General features: G+C 40.3%; 1 protein-coding gene across 6 annotated transcripts in view; it reads right to left on the bottom strand.

Moving 5' to 3' along the window:
• Positions 1 to 21432, bottom strand: part of galnt1 (UDP-N-acetyl-alpha-D-galactosamine:polypeptide N-acetylgalactosaminyltransferase 1) — a 117184-nt gene that overhangs the window by 13062 nt on the left and 82690 nt on the right. For all 6 annotated transcript variants that reach the window (XM_060861431.1, XM_060861428.1, XM_060861430.1 and 3 more), the window contains 4 exons: positions 12875 to 13041; positions 6659 to 6866; positions 4188 to 4358; positions 1886 to 2003 (listed from right to left, as the gene is read on the bottom strand). In XM_060861431.1, the coding sequence (XP_060717414.1) occupies positions 1886 to 2003; positions 4188 to 4358; positions 6659 to 6866; positions 12875 to 13041 (664 nt within the window). The remainder of the gene's footprint in view (positions 1 to 1885; positions 2004 to 4187; positions 4359 to 6658; positions 6867 to 12874; positions 13042 to 21432) is intronic.

The raw sequence follows: 21432 nt of genomic DNA, 5'->3' as shown, positions 1-21432 counted from the left end.
AGCATCCCTGGAGCATGATGCTGCCTCCGCCGCCGCCACCACGCTTTACTATAGGGATGGTGTTCATTGTGGTTCGCAGCCTGTGTTAGGTTTGGGCCACACATAGAGGAAACTTGCTCAAAATAAGGTTTCTCACTCTTGGATTTATTACATCATCTTCCTTTGGAACTCTTGGGCTTTCATGTGGCTCTTCTTGAACAATGTTATTTTTCCTCACACACACACACACGGTGGTCTGGTGGGTCTTCACTCCATTCTCTGTACTCTGTAACTCCTTCACAGTGACTGTTGGCCTCACGCTGACTTCCTTTAACAGTCTTGGTCTTGTTTCTGCGCTGAACTTTGATGGTCTTGTCTAGGCTTAGCTTTCACTTCTTCATTATTGCTCCAACAATGCTCCAACAGGGATGTCCAACCTCATAGATATCATTTTACACTCTATTCCTAGCTCTGTTACTTAAGTTGGAACTTCCTTAGAACTCTTCCTTTTCACTCCTTTCTTCCAGACTGACAGTCTCTTCAAAACCAGGTGATTTTTTTTGTCCATAAAATGGGAATTATTTTAGTATTTCACATGTCAAGTCCAAGCATCACCAGCTCAGTTGTTTCCTCTTAAAGAAAATAGCTTTCATCTGGAAACGTCTGGAACTCGTAAGGTTAAAAACTTTAACTACGCAGATGGTGGCGCGGCAGTAGCACGCAGTGGCCACTCTGGATTCAATGCTGTCTTTTGTCCTGCACTGTCTTGTCTGTCTTGTTTGTCTGTTTGCACCAAGTTGCACAGTTGCACTTTATGTGGCTAAGACTACTTACAAGTCCTTAGCTCTGTCTTGAACCTGGAGAACCATGGAGCACCATGAACCTGGAGAAATGTTGTCTCATTTCACTGTGTACTGCAACAGCTATATATGGTTGAAATGACAATAAAAGCTTCTTGACTTGACTTTTTGAGGTTTGTAAACAAAAAAAAAAAATATTTTCATTCTTGCTGACCAATAATTAATTTTCCCTTTTAAAATTCTGGAAAAAACTTAAACTATAAATAAATAAACAAACAAATAAACAAATAAATAAATAAATAAATACAGGAAGACAGGACAATGTGTATTTATTATTTAGATTTCTGATAAATTCTGATAAATTCCCGGGGCTTTGGATACTTATGCCATAATAAAGGTCAGAACTCGTTCACAGTGAAATCAGATAATTTCTCTGTCTCCCCCGCAGTAAAAAGCACAAACATGTCACTACGTTCCGAAGCCGAGCAAAGGAAAATGCTAATGTGGTGTTGATGGTATCATTAACTGATGGGTTAGAAACCCCAGTGAAACATCATTCATTATGCACCAGTAATGCGATATATTGTGTATTCCATGGGTAAGAGACAAAATAATGCAAAAGTGTTAGTAATGTGATGGTGAGAACCGAAAGCTTTGTGTAAACTAGGTTTCATTCACATACTGTATACCTTATGGAAAGAACACACACTAATGTCTACACACCAGCAGCAGGTTCTCACACATCTTACCACAGAAGTCTCTTCTGGATTCCAGCATGTGAAAATCTCAGTTTTAGGTTGATGGTATCCTAAGTCAGTAACCTAGTAAACCAGTGTTAATATATTAATCGATAGAGACTTAAAGCTCTTTTGTATGCCGCTCTGGATAAATGGCGTCTGTCAAATGCTGTAAATGTAAATGTAATTTAAAGAACCTGAATCTGGTCTTGTACAGAAATTCAGTATCAAAGCTTTATAAAAAATCCTTCTGCACTCATGGGCTTTCTTCTATACAGGAAATATTAGACAGCGTCTGATGTGGCTGCATGTTTGAAAGTGAAAACATCCATCTGGTCTATTAATATATTGTGCATTTCTGTAACTAACCCTGAAGGAGATCTCCAGGTTCTCTCCTCCCCAGATGTCCATGCCTGCGTCGTACGTTCCAATCTCCGCAAAGTAATCTCTGTCTATAGAGAACAGTCCACCTGCCATGGTTGGAGTCCTGCTCAGAAACACACACACACACACACAAAATGCAAATCAGCTTCAGCTTATGGATCATCTTTGAAATAAGCAGCAGTTCTTTATTTTTCTCCTGGTCTGTTTCACCCAGTCTCTATCTGAGGAACAAACACACCGTTGAGGAGAATGAGATCTTATCTTCTGCACTTTAACCTGGCCATATGTTATTTGAACCAGTATTTTACTAATGCACTGCTTCCTCGTTTTCTTTCTTTCCCTGGGCGCTCAGTTCTTTCCTGTTTGTCCTTGGTCTAGCTTTCCTTCCACTTGTTTGCCACCGTTGAGGACCGGTTGTTGTTCTCATAGCTTCATGCTTGACTTTTTTGCTAAACAAAACAGTGTGAGAAAGAAAAAGAAGCACTACAGAAGCACTGGGCTGAATTTATTCTCAAAAATGGCTGGAAACACCAGTAGCTCCATGGAAGAACAGCATACTCTCTAATCGATAAATAAATAGATCAAAAATGAGCAACGCAGTAGACGGAAAAAATAAAGAAAGAAACTCAAGTACACAGCTGTGTAGTAGAAAGTTACAGAGTATTAATAAGTTTAATTAAGATTAAGTACAATTCTAGAATACCCAAGCACAAGAGTGAGACTCGGGAATAAACCTGAGTCATAAGCAAAGAGATTTCTAGCTCAGATCCAATATCCTTTATTTAAAAAAAATAAAAGTAGCAAACTGTACCTTTCTCCAGTCTATAAGGGGCTACCATTAAAGGTAAAATAAAGGTATATATCTGGCCCTTAAATACCACTCGGGCACCTTTAAAACCCTGAACACTAAAGAAACAAGATGTGCCTTGATGATACCAGCAACAATAAAAGTACAGCTCTTTATTACCGTTATTTCTGACACAGTGTATGGTATCTTTATAGCAACTGCTGCTGTTTCAAACTTCCAAACTCAAAAGTATTCAGTTGAACTTTAAAAGTCAACGTAACGTCTAGCGAAACGACTTGGAAGAAGCAGCATGATGTGGATTAGCACATTACTGACAGTGCTGGGACAGAACGTTTTGAGATCTGAGAATGCAGTAGCTTTAGGTCTACATTACTCCGAGCGAGCAAACAGGAAAAGCTGTAAACAGGCATAAAACCACACACAGTGTGTAAGTAGCTTTCCAGATGTTTACACACTGATATCTGACTCAACAATGATATGACACACCAATTTACTACATAATATAACACATCCCACGTAATCTGTCAACTATTTGTTTTAGTGAACGATTCAAATCTTTATTTCTCTACCATGTATTTGAGCATCAGTGGCAATAATCTAAAAACATTTTGGGTCACAAATAAATTAATTACAGCAGAAACCGTTTTTTTGTGAATGACTACAGCTAGTCAAAGCTACTGACCTACAAAAAATAAATAAACAAAAAATCAAAATAGTCAAATAAAAACAACAGTCAAATAAAACAGATGACTTTGCCTTTTCATCCACGACATTAGACAGACGACTTTAAGGTACAACCGTGATAACACAAAGTTAACACAACACAACACAACCTTGAGGACAAAACCAAACAAACAAAGAAGAAGACCGCAACAGGCAACCGAATTGATTAATTGAATTTAATTTATAGCCTCTAATTTCTGTGGGTTTCTGAGATTCTGTCTGCATCTTTCAACTGATCACATTGTCCTGATTTACGTGTTTACCTTTAATCCACATGCACTCTGGGGTCATTTCTACCTAAATGGAAGGAGTTCATCCTGAAAATCACTCAGGGAATGAAGATAAAGAAGAATAAGAATAAGAATTTGTGCGTAAATTAATATGAATAGCAGATATTACAGTTGCAGAAATCTGTTTCTAGGTCATTGGGTTGTAATAACGTGAAAATTTATCAACGTTACACTGTAATGATTTGGATTTTTCTTAAAAATGATGATTAATAAGAGCAAGATGGTTTCGGTAGGCCATATTAACATACATGTTAGTGTCTGGTCGTTAATTATGTCAGATGTTTTATTTACAGGTTCCTTCTGAACAAAACTTACACTCGTTTTTTATTCTTCTTGTCGTTTGAACCGCCTCTCACTTTATACTGGATATACAACAACACCTGGCAAACTTTAGTTTCTATTTCATTGCATACTCAAATCGTTAGAACATGCAAAATCTGATTACACACACACTTGTGCGTTTTACCTGACAGGAAGAGTTCTGTCTCCTTTTCTGCGGTCCATCTCCCTCTGAGGAACTGGATACCAGCGGAAGTTCAGTTTCCAGTTAAATCCTCCGTACGTCATATCCGAGCCTGCCATGTACTCGAATGTGTCATCACTGATCACATCAATGATGGGGCACACCACCGTTCGTCTGTACACACACAAACACACACAGAAAGACACACACACCCTGTCAGAAACTCAAGTGGACTGATGTAGACAGGATGTGGTTCACAGTGATGTTGATTTTTTTTGTTGAATCCATCTGATTTTCTAATGGCCAATCAGAGAGGTTTAATAAAAATAAGTGTAATCTTTTATATGGACAATATATCTGGATATGGATATAATCTTTATACACACACAGAGTACATACACACGTTCAGTACACACACACACACGTTCAGTACACACACACGTTCAGTATACACACACGTTCAGTATACACACATACACGTTCAGTACACACACATACACACGTTCAGTACACACACGTACACACGTTCAGTACACACACATTCAGTACACACACGTTCAGTACACACACATTCAGTACACACACATTCAGTACACACACATTCAGTACACACACGTTCAGTACACACACGTTCAGTACACACACACATACACACGTTCAGTACACACACACACGTTCAGTACACACAGATACACACGTTCAGTACACACACATGTTCAGTACACACACGTTCAGTACCCACACACACACGTTCAGTACCCACACACACACTCAGTACACACAAATACACAGAGTACATCCACATACATCCACACGTTCAGTACATACACACTCGTTCAGTACACATACACACGTTCAGTACACACACACACGCACAGAGAGTACATACACACGCGTTCAGTACACACAAACACACACACAGAGTACATACACATGTTCAGTACATACACACACACACGTTCAGTACACACACAAAGAGTACATACACACGTTCAGTGTGTACATACACACACAGCATACACACACATGCACCCCAGGGTTTACGGTTATATATTGTTTTCTTTTTTTATGTATTCAGCATCTAAATCATTTAGTAGATCCCTTCACAAGCAGCCTCCAGCAAACAATACAGAAAATTACACAGATTTTTTCTGTGACTATATATATATATATATATATATACACACATACACAGCCTTCGAAACACCACCAGACTAGGTGTGTAGCTGGATTATTACACACAAACCCTCACACACTCACTCTCATACACAGCCCTAAGGTCGGGCCAAAAAACATGTAATTAACTAGCACAAAAGAATAAAAAAATAAGTGCTTACTCAACTAAGAGCTATCGATCTCTGTGCTCTCAGCTGGGTATAAAGGCTGCAATTGCTCTTTGTGTGTGTGTGTGTGTGTGTGTGTGTGTGTGTGTGTGTGTGTGTGTGTGTATGTGTCTGTGTGTGTGAGATAAACAGCAGCAGAGACACATTGGTTTTGTTCTAATGCTCTGCATATAGTCACAGAAAGATCTCCATAATTCATTGGAGTGTTTGCCCTAGACAGCTGGTGTAGCTGTGTGTATGAAAACCACAAAAAAAATGACATCATTAGCAAATCTAAATATCGGGAATATATTTTTCCTATTATAAGATTATCATAAAGCAAAAATTAAAGACTGTTAAATGTATTTCTCTAATTTCAAGCTTGTAGTAGTGGTGCTCATTTAAGCATTTAATTCTAGAACAAAGCAAACATTTAGAATATATGTATCTATAATAGAATAAGAAAATATGAAGCTTAAAAAGAGGTAAAACGTTTAATAATCTTAGGTTTGGTTTACTGTAATCTTAGAATACTGAACACTAAATAAAGGTGACTATATTCGTGATATTTTCGCTTCCATGTCGGTTTTTGCAGTGCACTTTTTTTTATAACTTGGTAGACCAAATCTTTCACATGAACAGGATTATTTGACAGTTTTGACCTTCTAGGGACATTTTCTTTTAGTTACTGAGGTAAAAATGAGGGTTTTAGGTGTGCACAAAGCATTAATAATTATGTCAGTAGAAGGTCCTCATAAGGATAAGACGACATGTAATAAGACAAATAAGTGTGTGTGGTGCCATGCAAGGCACAGCTCATAAAAAATGAAACTTAACAGCGCACAGCGGACACACACACACACAGATTTTTCTCTAAGATGATCCGTTATGGGACGTGATGTCAGGTCTGATCAGTCTATAGGTTCAATCTGTCAGAAACTTTAATCTCTCAGCTCGAACTACAATTCCCATCAGCCACAGAGCATACGTTTATGCTCCAGTGTTTATTTAAAGGTTTATTTAAAGCCTTCAGCATGACTTAGATCTGTACAGTATGTCTGATGGGTTTTGACACTGTTGCACTGTAAAATCTGTCAGATGCTCATGAATCTCAGTTTGAAAATGTTGCATTGTGGGAAGCGTAATTCTCACTTGTCTTGCTTGATGCGAGCGAGGAGCGGCTCCAGCCAGCCCACGGTGCACTCGCAGTGAGCGTCCAGGAAGGTGATGACCTGACCGGTGGAGAGTGACGCCCCCTTTAGGCGAGCACGAATCAGACCTGAGCGCTGTTCCATCCGCACGATTCGCACAGGAACCTCCAGCATCCGCACGTACTGCTCCAAATTCCTCTTTAGGAAGTCTGTTTACACACACATACAGCCTATTAACTTCAGCAAAACAGACTGCTATGTTTCAAAGTGTGTTTGTGTTTGTGTGTGTGTGTTTGTGTTTGTGTGTGAATGACACCTGAAAGTCACAGTGGTATGAATACACTGTTTCGATGTTTACATCATCTCTCCAGTTTATTTAACAATGCTAAGTAGATAAGGCTTGGAAAGTATTTTGCATGACGATAGCTCATACAACGAACACACACGCGCTCACCCACACACACTCTCTCTCTCTCACACACACACACAAATACAACAGCCCATTAACTTCAACAAAACTGTATATAGTCATTCACAATGCTTCATTCATATCACTGCCAAATGTCCCTCTCTCCTAATATAGTGTGTCAAGAAATATCACAATCACTGAGAATGCGTTCATTACATTCTAATAAGGGCCCAGTTACACACACACACACACACACACACACACGCACACACGCACACACACCTCTCTCTCAAAGTTGCCTTGGAAAGTGAGTTCAAGGATTTTTAAGGATTGCATTAATGCTCTTGTCCCCATAATTTATAGTTTCTATCGTAAACAGCTACCTGATGATCCACATAAACAGAAATAAACATGTAGAACTGTTGATATGAATTAAAAAAGTCCCCAGAGACAGTGATATGTTACAAGTTAGAAGTAAATCTGTAACAGTTTTCCAACACAGGAAAACCTGTTGTCTGGTGTTTGTAGCTGCTATAACGAGTAAGCTAGCTATAAATGGATGAAAATGTATATGATGCGACATCCTATAATTTGTTTCCTTCAGCAAGTTGTTGAACAATATGCCCTGAAGTGCTTTATTCCTTATTAATGACTAATGAGAATGACGTAATTATACTGATTGTGTTTGATGTTGCAGTATGCTTTAAAAGGAACACAACTAGCAAAACTGAAGCAGCTCTTGCTAGTGGACCTTACTGAAAGCACTGAATGTCCTTCTAACAAGAACTGAACACAAAACCGGTATTTAGGTAATAGTGGGGTTTGAAGGAAGCCTGTGTTTATGCAGTCACCCGGTAAACAATAGATGCCCTTCGAGTGCCCTTTGGGGCAAAGTTACGGATAAAAAGCAGTTAAACTCCGAGCCAGAAAAACAAAACAAAAATAAAAACAACAGACTGTATACAGAATAATCATCATTTTTCAGGACAAAGGATGGAGGGAAAAAAGTGGAAAAAAAATGTTTTCTGCTCACATACTTGCAGTTTCTGAGGAAACAGACTGTTATATTCTAACATGTGTGTGTGTGTGTGTGTGTGGGGGGGGGGGGGGCGCTGAATGACATCTGAAAGTCACAGTAGGATGAATACGATGTTTGTGTTTACATAATCTTTGCAGTTTATTTAACGATACTAAACAGATAAGACCTGGAAACTATTTTGCATGATGATAGCTCATACAACACACACATGCGCACACACACACACAGGCACAGAAACACTTACAGACACAGACATAATACTTCCTATTTACAGACATGGGTATGGGTAACACACAGGCACACCTACAGACACAAATACATACAGATACAGACACACACATACAGACACAGACACAAACACATACAGACACAGACACCTACAGACACAGATACACACATACAGACACAGATACACACAAACAGACACAGATACACACATAGACACAGATACACACATACAGACACACGCATACAGACACAGACACACGCATACAGACACAGATACACACAAACAGACACAGATACACACAAACAGACACAGATACACACAAACAGACACAGATACACACATACAGACACAGATACACACAAACAGACACAGATACACACAAACAGACACACATACAGACACAGACACAAACACCTACAGACACAGATACACACATACAGACACAGACACAAACACCTACAGACACAGATACACACATACAGACACAGACACAAACACCTACAGACACAGATACACACATACAGACACAGATACACACATACAGACACAGACACAAATACCTACAGACAAAGATACACACATACAGACACAGACACACACACACTTTGACTTTCCTGTGCTCTTTGAAATGCAGTAATGAGAAAAAGAAAGGTTAAAGCTACAAAGATCAATATTTGCCTTCCCCATATAAACACTCATTCTGATAACAGAAAACGAGAGCCAGAGAGACACAGAGAGAAAGAGAGAGAGAGAGAGAGAGAGAGAGAGAGATTATATGTCCTTCATGCGCTGACCAGATTGTAGGACAGCTATTGTCAGGAGAACAGACTACGTCTTACAGATGGCCTTGAATGAAGTGAACGAGCGAGAGAGGAATCAGAAGTTGGCTTGAACAGAGGGAAGGAAAATTCTACTACATTTTTGTCTATAGATGAATTCAGTGACTGGTTCCTGTCTCATGAATCATTACACACATTACAGAACAGAGCAAACAGCAACACAAACGACATGTATGAGTACATTATTTCATCAGAATTTTCATAGAACTCCTAATAAAATAGATAAACAATCATCTCAGACCGTTGAAATTGTTGTTCCAATATGTTCGGAGGGAAGTGTGTATTCTGTATGTGTGTATTCAGTATGAATTTGCACATAATGTCTTTTTGACATTGTACAGTACTTGTTCACGCTGTTTTCGGGTCGTCTTGCAACTCTTTCTGAGGAACTTAACTTGCTTAGCATTGGCCTGAGAGTGTGTTGTGTAAAGCTCATATCTGGGTTGTGGCTGTGGTTCCATGACCTTTACCAGTACTGCCAGTTGCTTCGAACTTGATTTATTTAACATTTACATGTACTTTAATAAACTCTGCATATTTTAAAAATATTTCCTTGGGATCACGAATACATACTTTATTTTTGTTCAGCTATTTAAGCCAATTCAATATAAAGATTCATTGGATTATTTGCTGTAATAATAATAATACAGTCCTAATCTCTTAGACAAAGCTTTTCATTTTAACCCAACATATCAGCTATTTTTGGTTCGGAAACAGATCTGCAACCCTGCAGCTTAGATACTAGCCATTTTTCCTCGATTGTTCCATGAGAGCTGGGAGTGTTTCTATTAAATTTATTTCCTAACCTCAGAATTAAAACCTACTCGTGACGACATGGTGGGATTTCCCCATGCTGCACACTGACAAATCATAAATCGTTCATCCTCCTGTATGTACTCCGCAGTACCGTGTTCTTTATAATGGCAAACAGAGCCCTGTTGAAGGGGTTAACAGAAAAAGTGGGAGGTGCCTCAGAGGTAATAACGATCGTGTTTGCTCTGTGTGTAGAATTGTGACCGCTGCCCTGGGTCAGTATGTTGGCAGCAGTGTGGCTCGCTGCAGGATGTGCGTAAGTGATGTAGGGTCACACGGATCATGGGTACAGCGTGTCGAGGAATGGTGGCTAGGCTACTCGAGCCCCGGGGAATCACACATGTAGAGAGCGAGAGAGAGAGAGAGAGAGAGAGAGAGAGAGAGATGCTGTTAATTTCTACTTTACTTGGCAACATGAGAGATTAAGGCAACCTCTTAAAGAATAGTGCATGATAATTTGATGGATTCAGTGCCAATCCCAGGAACCATGCGTGGATCCATCACATTCATTTAGAATAGCGAATCTACCTGCTGGTATGTTATTGGGCGCCAAATGGAAACCGGAACACTTGGATGAAATGCAGAATGGGCTTAGTCTGAGTATTTTAGAAACCGCTGTGTTTCTGATACTCACACCCAACAGTCTCTAGAGTTTACACAGAATGATGAGAGAAAAAAAAAGAAACACCCGGTCGGCAGCAGTTATGCAGGTTGAAACGCCTTGTTAATGCGAGAGAGACTGCCAAACTGGTCGGAGCTGAACTCGAATACTTACTTTTTACATCTGTGGTGAACTACAAAAGGTGAGAACCTTGATACGGCTATACGCTTAAAAGACCACTCCATCGGGATCCACTGCCAACAGCTGAGAACATTAACTGGATAACTAGAAAAAGCTCAGGCGGATGAGATGCTGAGAAATACCACCAACTGGATGGTTTATTTCCTGTACCATTTTATGTAACCTCTAGAAGTTCTTGAGTGTGAAAATCCCTGCAGTTTTATTCCAAACCAGACCATCTAAAACCAATAACCATTCAATGATAAAAGTGAATAAGATCAGATTTTCCCTATTCTAGTATCTGATGTATAAACTAACTGAATTTCTTGACCTGAACCTGCTTGACTATGCACCGTGCAGCTGCCACATGACTGGCTGATAGGATAATTGTGTAAATGAGCAGAGGTAAAGGTTCCTATTAGAAGTCACCTGTTCCCACAGCCACTGAGATGACATTATTCTCAAGTATCAACAGGATCTATAAAGTTAATGAATAGCAAGAACAGATGCTGTGCTTTCTAGCAATTGGGATACGTCTTTAAATAGCTGCTCCAGGAGGAACAACATCTGAATGTATAATTGGTCAGCATGGCTAGAGGACATCCTTAATATTAAATACCCAGGCAGGGGTAATCTCTAGTGGCCTTTTTTACTTCCAATTCTCCTGCTGTTCTTAGAACTAGGGTGTGTGTGTGTGTGTGTGTGTGTATGGGAATGAGAGAGACACGTGGCTCGTTATGCCTGCAGATCTCGAGTTAAATCAAGTTATAAGCCAGAGTTCAAGAATACAAAAGGACATGCACCGAGCACCCACACAGTTCAGCCATTTAATACAACAAAGCAGCTTAGAGATCCTCAGGGTTTCTCTCTGTGTCGGTCTGTTCTTCTGTTTCTGTCTGTCACTCAGTCTGTTTTTCCATCTCCTTCTTTCTATCTTTTTCTTTCTTTCTTCCTCTCTCTCTCACACAAACACAATCCCACACACAAACTACAGTGCTGTTTCTTTTTTCTTTCTTTCTTTCTCTCTCTCTCTTTCTCACACACACACACACACTAACTACAGTGCCATTTCTTTCTTTTTCTCTTTCTTTCTTACACTCACACATTACAGTGTCGTTTCTTTCTCTCTCTCACACACACACTCACACACACACACTCTCTCACACACTCACTCACACACTCACTCACTCACTCACTCACTCACTCACTCACTCACTCACTCACTCACACACTCACTCACTCACTCACACACTCACACACTCACTCACACACTCACACACTCACACACTCACTCACTCACACACTCACTCACTCACACACTCACTCACACACTCACTCACACACTCACTCACACACTCACTCACACACTCACTCACACACTCACTCACACACTCACTCACACACTCATCTTTCTTTTTCTTTCTTTCACACAGTCCCGCACACACACTACAGTGGAAACTGTAAGAGTACAATCAGGAACCCCCATGATCACCGGAGGAAGAAAATGGGGTTTAAAATAGGGCATAAATTTGTCTAGCCAGCCTAAAACTCTCACCCTCTGTCTGTCCCTCTTTCTCTGTCTATTGTCCCATAAGTTTCCCTTTCTCTCTTTCTCGTCCTTTCATTTTCTTGGTCTGACTTTCTCTGTGTTCTCTGTTTAATTCTCTAATCCTCTGTCTATCTCTCCTACTCTGTGTCAGTTTGTCTGTCCTTGCAACTCTCTATCTCACCTCTCTGTGGCTTTTCTTTCTTTCTTTCTTTCTTTCTTTTCTCTGTCTGTCATCTAAACTCGAGCTTTGACGTTAACACACCATGGGTCACCAGCCATCTTTTTCCTCCAGATGTAGGCCTTGTTCACACACACACACACACACACACACACACACACACACACACACACACACACACACACACACACACACACACACACACACACACACACACACACACACACACACACACACACACACACACACAGTCTCCTCCTAGGTCTGGAAACAAAAGCATGTCACATCCCCATGGCTCTGGTACACATTTGAGTATATTCAAATGAAAGTCTTTTTTTTCCATTGACTCCCTCTGTGTATACAAACCATCAAACACACACCTCTCTCGCTGGCGTCATCCACCAGCACCACCTCCTCCAGCAGGTGTCTGGGGGATCTGTTGAGGACGCTGTGCACAGTGCGCAATAACGTCGTCCATGCCTCGTTGTGGAACACAATGACCACACTGGTGCGTGGCAGGCCATCTGGATACACCTTTGTTTTACATCTGCAGAGAGAGCGAGAGAGCCAATCAGTATGATATTGGACTGTATTGGTAAACACTGGGGGAAAAAAAGATGTACTCAAATCTCTCTAATATTTTTCACTAAAGGGTTTACTATTTAATCAAGCTTCTCACATTATTAGATGTTAAGATCTCATATTATTCGCAAATCAGGCTTGGAAAAATTGATAACCCAGGGGCCTGAAACAAACAGATTTTGCCTCTGGGCCTGTTTTTTTATTCACAGATGCCTATAAGGTCCAACATCCAGAGAAAGGAAAAACTATTTCCAATTGATTTTCACAAAATGCTTGATATATAACACTTCACACATTGATGCTGTACTATAAAAACTACCTGGCCAATGGTTTGTATACTGTTCATTCACTCACTCATTTTCTACCGCTTAACCGAACTACCTCGGGTCACGGGGAGCCTGTGCCTATCTCAGGCGTCATCGGGCATCAAGGCAGGATACACCCTGGACGGAGTGCCAACCCATCGCAGGGCACACACACACTCTTATTCACTCACACAATCACACACTACAGACAATTTTTCCAGAGATGCCAATCAACCTACCATGCATGTCTTTGGACCGGGGGAGGAAACCGGAGTACCCGGAGGAAACCCCCGAGGCACGGGGAGAACATGCAAACTCCACACACAAGGCGGAGGCGGGAATTGAACCCCGACCCTGGAGATGTGAGGCAAACGTGCTAACCACTAAGCCACCGTGCCCCCCCTCCCCAAAACTGTTGCCACAAAATTAGAAGCACTGTATAAAATGACTTCATATGTTGTAGCATTACAGTTTCCCTTCACTATGAGGCAAAAATGTTCCAGCATTACAGCAATACCTGTGTGCAAAGTGAGCTCTATGAGGACATGGTTTACCAAGGGTGGAGTTTAGGAACTTGACCTCAACCTCACTGATCACCTTCAACATTAATTAGCATGCCAAATGACCCCCAGGCTTCCTCACTCGATATCAGAGCCTGTCCTCAACTGACGATCCCAAAACCCTACATCCGCATACTGATATCTAGTAAAAAGCCTTTCTAGATGTGTGAAGGTTATTATAACAGCATGAATCTGGAATGGGATGCTCAACAATCACATATGTGTATGATGACTAGGTGTCATGTTGGGTGTTTCAGAATCGCACCACCTGCTGCACCACACACACTTATTTGTTGGTTTGTTTTATTAGGATGACCAATTACTAGTCTAAACGTTGGCCAAATGCTTGCTGACGATCTGTCACGATCTAAAACACACAATTAATATAATGCCATAAAATTGTATCCCCAGAAATCTAGCTACCGCTACTTTTCTAGCCAACCAGGTCTCCATATGTAGTTATTTCTATTAGCTACCTTTTTTCGGTTCGTTTTCTACAGCAACCAAAACTTATTCTGGTCAACTTTATAAGCAGCCTGGTACATTCCCTTCTTGGTAAGAACTAATCCCATTCAGGATTGTGCATTCCTTTTAATGCACTTGGAGTCGTAACTGTTTTAACTTGTGTCACACTGTTTACTGACGCTTAGAGATCGTCACAGTGATGTTGTGTATGCAGAAGAGGGCAGATTGTGCTGGTAGTTTAGTTTAAAACAGCAGGATTCACATGAAAAATTGGTAATGTGTAAGCTGTACACAAATGCACCAGGGTTCAATAGAATTAAATGTCCAGTACTGTGGGGGAAAGTGGGAACAATCCCACTCGGATTCAGACTGCAGCAAATGTGCCCAATGTGAAAACCATGTTAATGTGGCTTTACAGAAACCTGGATGTAGAATTAAATCCCTAATAAACAAGCCAGAGGTGACACCAGTGAGAAAAGATGAATTTTGAACCTAATTTCAATGCAAATGGCCACTAGGTTAAGGTTTACAAACTACTAAAATATTGATGTTTGCTCCATGTGATGTCTCTGTCTGGCTTAGTTCAGAGAGGCAGTGCTTTATTGGCATGAATGCTAAAAATCACACTGGTCAAGCAAATAGTGCAGGTATATTAACCTGAATGTTCTACAAATATATAATACACACTTATATGCAACCAAAAATTCTTAGCAATCAAAAGCCACAATAAAAATTTGACTTTGATCATTTCAGTTGTTTACCTGAACATAACATGCATATTGTTTATTCAGGGTGTGAATTTTGTTTGTGTGTGTATGAAAGTACTAATAAACACGACATCACAGTATAACTAATAAACACTACAGCACAGTATACTAATAAACACGACATCACAGTGTACTAATAAACACGACATCACAGTATAACTAATAAACACGACATCACAGTGCACTAATAAACACGACATCACAGTGTACTAATAAACACGACATCACAGTATAACTAATAAACACGACATCACAGTGTACTAATAAACACGACATCACAGTGTACTAATAAACACGACATCACAGTGTACTAATAAACACCACATCACAGTATACTAATAAACACTACATCACAGTATACTAATAAACACAACATCACAGTGTACTAATAAACACGACATCACAGTATACTAATAAACACGACATCACAGTGTACTAATAAACACGACATCACAGTGTACTAATAAACACGACATCACAGTGTACTAATAAACACCACATCACAGTGTACTAATAAACACGACATCACAGTGTACTAATAAACACCACATCACAGTATACTAATAAACACTACATCACAGTATACTAATAAACACTACATCACAGTATACTAATAAACACCACATCACAGTGTACTAATAAACACGACATCACAGTGTACTAATAAACGCGACATCACAGTATACTAATAAACACGACATCACAGTATGCTAATAAACACTACATCACAGTATACTAATAAACACAACATCACAGTGTACTAATAAACGCGACATCACAGTATACTAATAAACACGACATCACAGTATACTAACAAATACCACTACACACTATAATTACATCACAGTATACCACAATATACCACTGGGAACATGGACCATGATTATTTGGCAGTCTGAGTGAAAACTTACATTGAGCCTAGTTAACCACTCAGTTGTGTTTTGAGATAAAGAAGTGCAGGGAGAGAGTTTTCTTTATTAAATCTTAAGGGATTGTGGAAGTGCAGCATCCTGTACCAGTGTGTGAGATAGGAGGAACAGGAAAGCGAGTATTTGTTGCACACGGACAGCTAAAACAGTCTGCACGCTCCGACTTCCTGCCTTACTTCCTGTTTGCAACTGAGAGGACTGAGTTAGGGTCACCATGAAAAACAAATCATGACACAATCGTCTTCATCACTTCCGTCTGAAGGAGAGTTTGCTGTCTGTGTGTGTGTAGTATGACGTATGAGCTGCATGTTATACTAGCCATGTGTGACTGGATTTCCTTCTGTCCCTTTAAAAAATGACCTTTAATATGCAGACAGTATTTTGAGACTTCCGTGCTGTTTTCCTTCCTACTTCCTTTAACATTTTTGTGTCAGTCTGAACTGCACATCTCTCAGGTCCAGTGTATTGGATTAGTACATAGGGACATATTCAGAAATAGAAAAGCAGCAAGAATCTGTGAAGGTCTATAAATTGTATTTTCTTAGCCATTAAACCATAATCTACCAAACTAGTTTATGTGCAAAAAACAATTCATTACCCAACAAAGTGAATAAAATTCTTCAGTTAATGTTCAGTTAATTCTTTATTTAATGCTCTCTCTCTCTCTCGTTCGCTCTCTCTCTCGTTCTCTCTCTGCCCCCCTCTTGTTCGTGCTCTCTCTCTCTCTCTCTTGTTCTCTCTCATTCTCGTTCTCTCTCTCTCTCATTAAGTGAAACAGTGGTGTTGCAGTCCATCACTCTGTCCTCTCATTGCCCTATACTCCTCAAACTCATTAGCCTATTGTCAGTCTTAAAAACCATACACACACACACACACACACACACACACACACGCACACACATATCCTGTTAAAATCATTAACCTGATGTCACTCCTCGGCCCCTCACAGCAGGGTAATTAGTAGCTGAAGCATCTGATTGGACGGCCTCTCGTTACCGGACTGATTAAACTGCAGCTCAGAGATTTAGCCATCGTCTCCTAACAAGCCAAGAATGGAACTTTCATTTCCCATACCCTTAAATATCTCCCTCTCTCTAAGTTTCTGAAATGTCTCCTGTTGCACACATGATTCAATATAATATATTAAAACGTGTGTCTGTGCGTATGCTCGTCTGTGTGACTTCCTGCCCACTGTAGGTGTGTCCGTGGTGTCTCTGTGTCTGCATGTCAACTTGTCTGTGTTTACTTGTCTTCCTGAATGCGTCTGGCTATCTTTCTGTGTGTCTCTGACCGTTCCACCTGTGTTTTGTCTGTCTGTCTCTATGCCTCATATCAGTCTGTCTGTGTTTGTTTGTCTCGGTCTCTCAGTTTAGTGCTTTATTGGCATGAATGTTATAAATCAGTTTGTTGCCAAAGCAAATAGTGCAGATAGAATTAAACTGTTCAAAAGTTCAACACACAATACGAATGTATCTGCATTTATACAAAAACACTACAAACAGACACAAAAATACATAAACAATTATCTAAACATTGTGCATAGTGTATATTCATTACATGAATCTTCAAGACGTTCACACTAACGGTGTAAGTGTGTGTGCACGGGTAATTAGAGCTGCACTGACCATAAATCCTAATTTGGCTTGTTATAAATGTACAATAAAATCCTACACTGACTCTTTGAGGGACATAAGATAAGATAGATTGGGCAGATAATGGAAGGAGACTGATGCTCAGACGTTCACTTCACTCTCTTCACTCGGTCCATCCTCCTCGTTCTATTTTACAATCACTTCCTGACTGGGATATCTTATTGCCCTGATATCTGATCTCCTTTAATGTATGTTTCCTCTCTCTCTCACACACACACACACACACACATATATATATATACACAGAGAGAGAGAGAGAGAGAGAGAGAGAGAGAGAGAGAGAGAGAGAGAGAGAGAGAGAGAGACAGCATGGAGTTTGAGAAACAGTGATTGATTCCCACCAAAGCAGGGCACCTTATTTAGTGGCTGCTAGAGAGAGAGAGAGAGAGAGAGAGAGAGAGAGAGAGAGAGAGAGAGAGAGAGAGAGAGAGAGAGAGAGAGTGGGGGGGGGGGTAGTGAGAGAGGGGGGGGAAGATAGAGAGAGGGAGAGAGAGTGGGGGATAGAGAGAGGGAAAGAGAGAGAGTGGGGGGATAGAGAGAGGAAGAGAGAGGGAGAGGGGGGGGATAGAGAGAGGAAGAGAGAGGGAGAGAGAGAGAGTGGGGGGGATAGAGAGAGGGAGAGAGGGAGAGAGAGAGAGTGGGGGGATAGAGAGAGAGAGAGAGAGAGAGAGAGAGAGAGAGAGAGAGTGGGGGGAGAGAGAGAGGAAGAGAGAGGGAGAGAGAGAGAGAGAGTGGGGGGGATAGAGAGAGGGAGAGAGAGAGTGGGGGGATAGACAGAGAGAGAGAGTGGGGGGAGAGAGAGAGAAAGGGAGAGAGAGAGAGAGAGAGAGAGAGAGAGAGAGAGAGAGAGAGAGAGAGAGAGAGTGGGGGGGATAGAGAGAGGGAGAGAGAGGGAGAGAGAGAGAGTGGGGGGGATAGAGAGAGGGAGAGAGAGAGAGTGGGGGGATAGAGAGAGAGAAAGAGTGGGGGGAGAGAGAGAGAAAGGGAGAGAGAGAGAGAGAGAGAGAGAGAGAGAGAGAGACAGATGCTGTACCTTGAGCTACAGTTGCCCATTAAGAGCCTGAGGTGTTAAACTAATACCAAATGGATTTGATGGAAATGTGATGTTACACAAAAATACCTGAATTACCTCTGCATTAATAAAGAAATAAAGTGCACAGACACACAACAAAAGCACATATTCCTGCAATTTCCTCACGGCAAATCAAATAACAGAAAATAACAAAGATGAAAATTAAGCTTTTTTTTTGGGGGGGAAGTTTATAAGGTCTAGAAAACGTCTAGGTCGGTAATGGACTAAACGTCTGAATCGACTACAAAGAATTCATTTTGTTTTATGACTCATGAATACAAATGTTCAGTCAGAGGGTGATTTCTTTATAAAAGGAGTGCATTATAATGCATTTCCCTTTTCAGCATTTTCCTTCACATCATTTCTGTATGAATAACATATGGTGGAGGCTTCACATAAACCAATTAAAAATTGTGTGAGGAGAAAACTTGACCTTCAGCATGACACACTCTCGCCGAGACACGATGTGGCCGAGCAGAACGATTTTTACTAGGTGGATTAATTAGCGTGTGTGGATGAGTGTCACCGTATAACATCAAACTCTCCTGGCGACAGGTGACAAGCTTGAATACTGCGTGAGGTCGGCTTGATTTTATCTCAACGAGTCGCCGCTCGCTGCACTATGAAGTCGCAGGGGGCGTTCCGACTATTGGTTGCCATAGTAACAACGTTCAGTGGGTGGTGCAACTAGCATTCGAAATTTTTTCTTCTTTTTTGGACATTTTGAAGGGAAACTGGCGTTTGGATATAAAATTCAGCCGTGCATATCTCTGTCACAGATCACGTGCGCTCTGCTGTCTTCACTCTTATTCGTAGTCACTGCGAGAAATGATATGGAGAGGGTGTGGCCAGATTGACGTGAGACATGTGCATGTGTGTCAATACAGTGAAAAAATATCAGAAGCTGGTTACAAATTGTCTGTAGCTGCTAGATACTAGTTAAGGACTTACCGTAACAAGTTATAACATGAACTAAGAGTAAATCTTAAAAAAAAAAAATAAATAAAAAAAATAAATAATACGCGTGTACACGTGCTGCGCTCTGAACGGCAGCTGAGATAATTAGTGAATTTTCAGATAATGATAAGAAAACAGCATTGCCATAACTTAAAGCCCCGTTCACATCGGGCCTGTGAAGACTTTCACGGCTTTATCTGTTTGCCGAGCATCGGTAGGATTCATTCATCACAATTATGATCATATAAAATATGCTAAAAGGAAAAAAATGAGCTGCTCACTGTTGATCTACTGCAGGGACAGAACACCGAATCTCATTACTGAAATGGAGAATTTTTTTTCTCAAGGGCACAAACACTTTAGAGTTTGAATTTAGCAACAAGTTCATATTTCTGGTAACTGTTATTTTTGGTGGGTGGAAAAAACAACATATAAGTCACTCTACTCTTCCTCTGATAAACCAGTGCTTTCCTATTGCATAATATGGAAGTACAATAACTTGTTTATGTAAATTCTCAGTCACTTCGAAGTAAAGAACTTTAATCTCAGTGTCAGATTCACGCTTCTGCTTTGTTTACGTCAGTGTGTATTGAAATCCTTAAGAGAGAAGTGACATCATACTGCACCACAGCAAAAATACTGGGGCTGAAAAGAGCAAGCAAGCAAGCAAACACACACACATGCACACGCACACACACACACATGGGTGACCTCTTTTGCCCACTCATCTCCTCACACATTTCAAAACAGCATGTCCTCTATTTTCACCTAAAACACAAACACGTTACAGTAAAGCCTATATTTCATCATGTCGACTCAACAAATAACCACGGCTGCTTTACTCTGTCACTGTCTTATAGAATATGACATAACATTCATAATGTAGCAACTGCTATACAAAGCAAATACACAAAGAAGAGCAAAGAACCAACCAATCAAAGATGAATAAAGAAAGCAAAGATCTCTCTCTCTCTCTCTGTCTCAGGATGCAGTGTTTTCGCTGTTCTCTATGGTGACCATCATTCTGTGCAATGATTCCCACTCCAATGTTGCTGCAGCAAAAGTTTCATAGTGTTTAAAAAGCTGAAGATATATCTGTCATATTTTATCAGTTTTGTTGTGGGTCTACTGTACCATTTCCTGTCATTGTTTGAATTGCTATACTGATAACAGATAGTGACAGTAAGGTCCAAAAAGAAAGAAATGCACACACTGCTTAATTGCGGGAATAAAAAACAAAATTTGTTTATGCGGGTAAGATTTATAGTCAGACAAACAACCAAAGAACAAAAACAAACAGCTAACCACCCAAACAACCAAAAAACAAAACAAACAGCCAGATAACCACCCAAACAACCAAAGAACAAAACAAACAGCCAGCTAACCACCCAAACAACCAAAGAACAAAACAAACAGCCAGATAACCACCCAAACAACCAAAGAACAAAACAACCAGCAAACACCCAAACAACCAAAGAACAAAACAAACAACCAGCAAACACCCAAACCAAAGAACAAAACAACCAGCTAACCACCCAAACACCAAAAGAACAAAACAAACAACCAGCAAACCACCTAAACAAGTAAAGGACAAAAACAACCAGCAAACCACCCAAACAGCCAAATCAATGAAACAACTAAAGAACAAT

This window comes from Tachysurus vachellii, chromosome 25 (genome assembly GCF_030014155.1).
Source record: "Tachysurus vachellii isolate PV-2020 chromosome 25, HZAU_Pvac_v1, whole genome shotgun sequence".
NCBI classification, from domain to species: Eukaryota; Metazoa; Chordata; class Actinopteri; order Siluriformes; family Bagridae; genus Tachysurus; species Tachysurus vachellii.
This window is presented reverse-complemented; position numbering and strand designations above follow the sequence as displayed.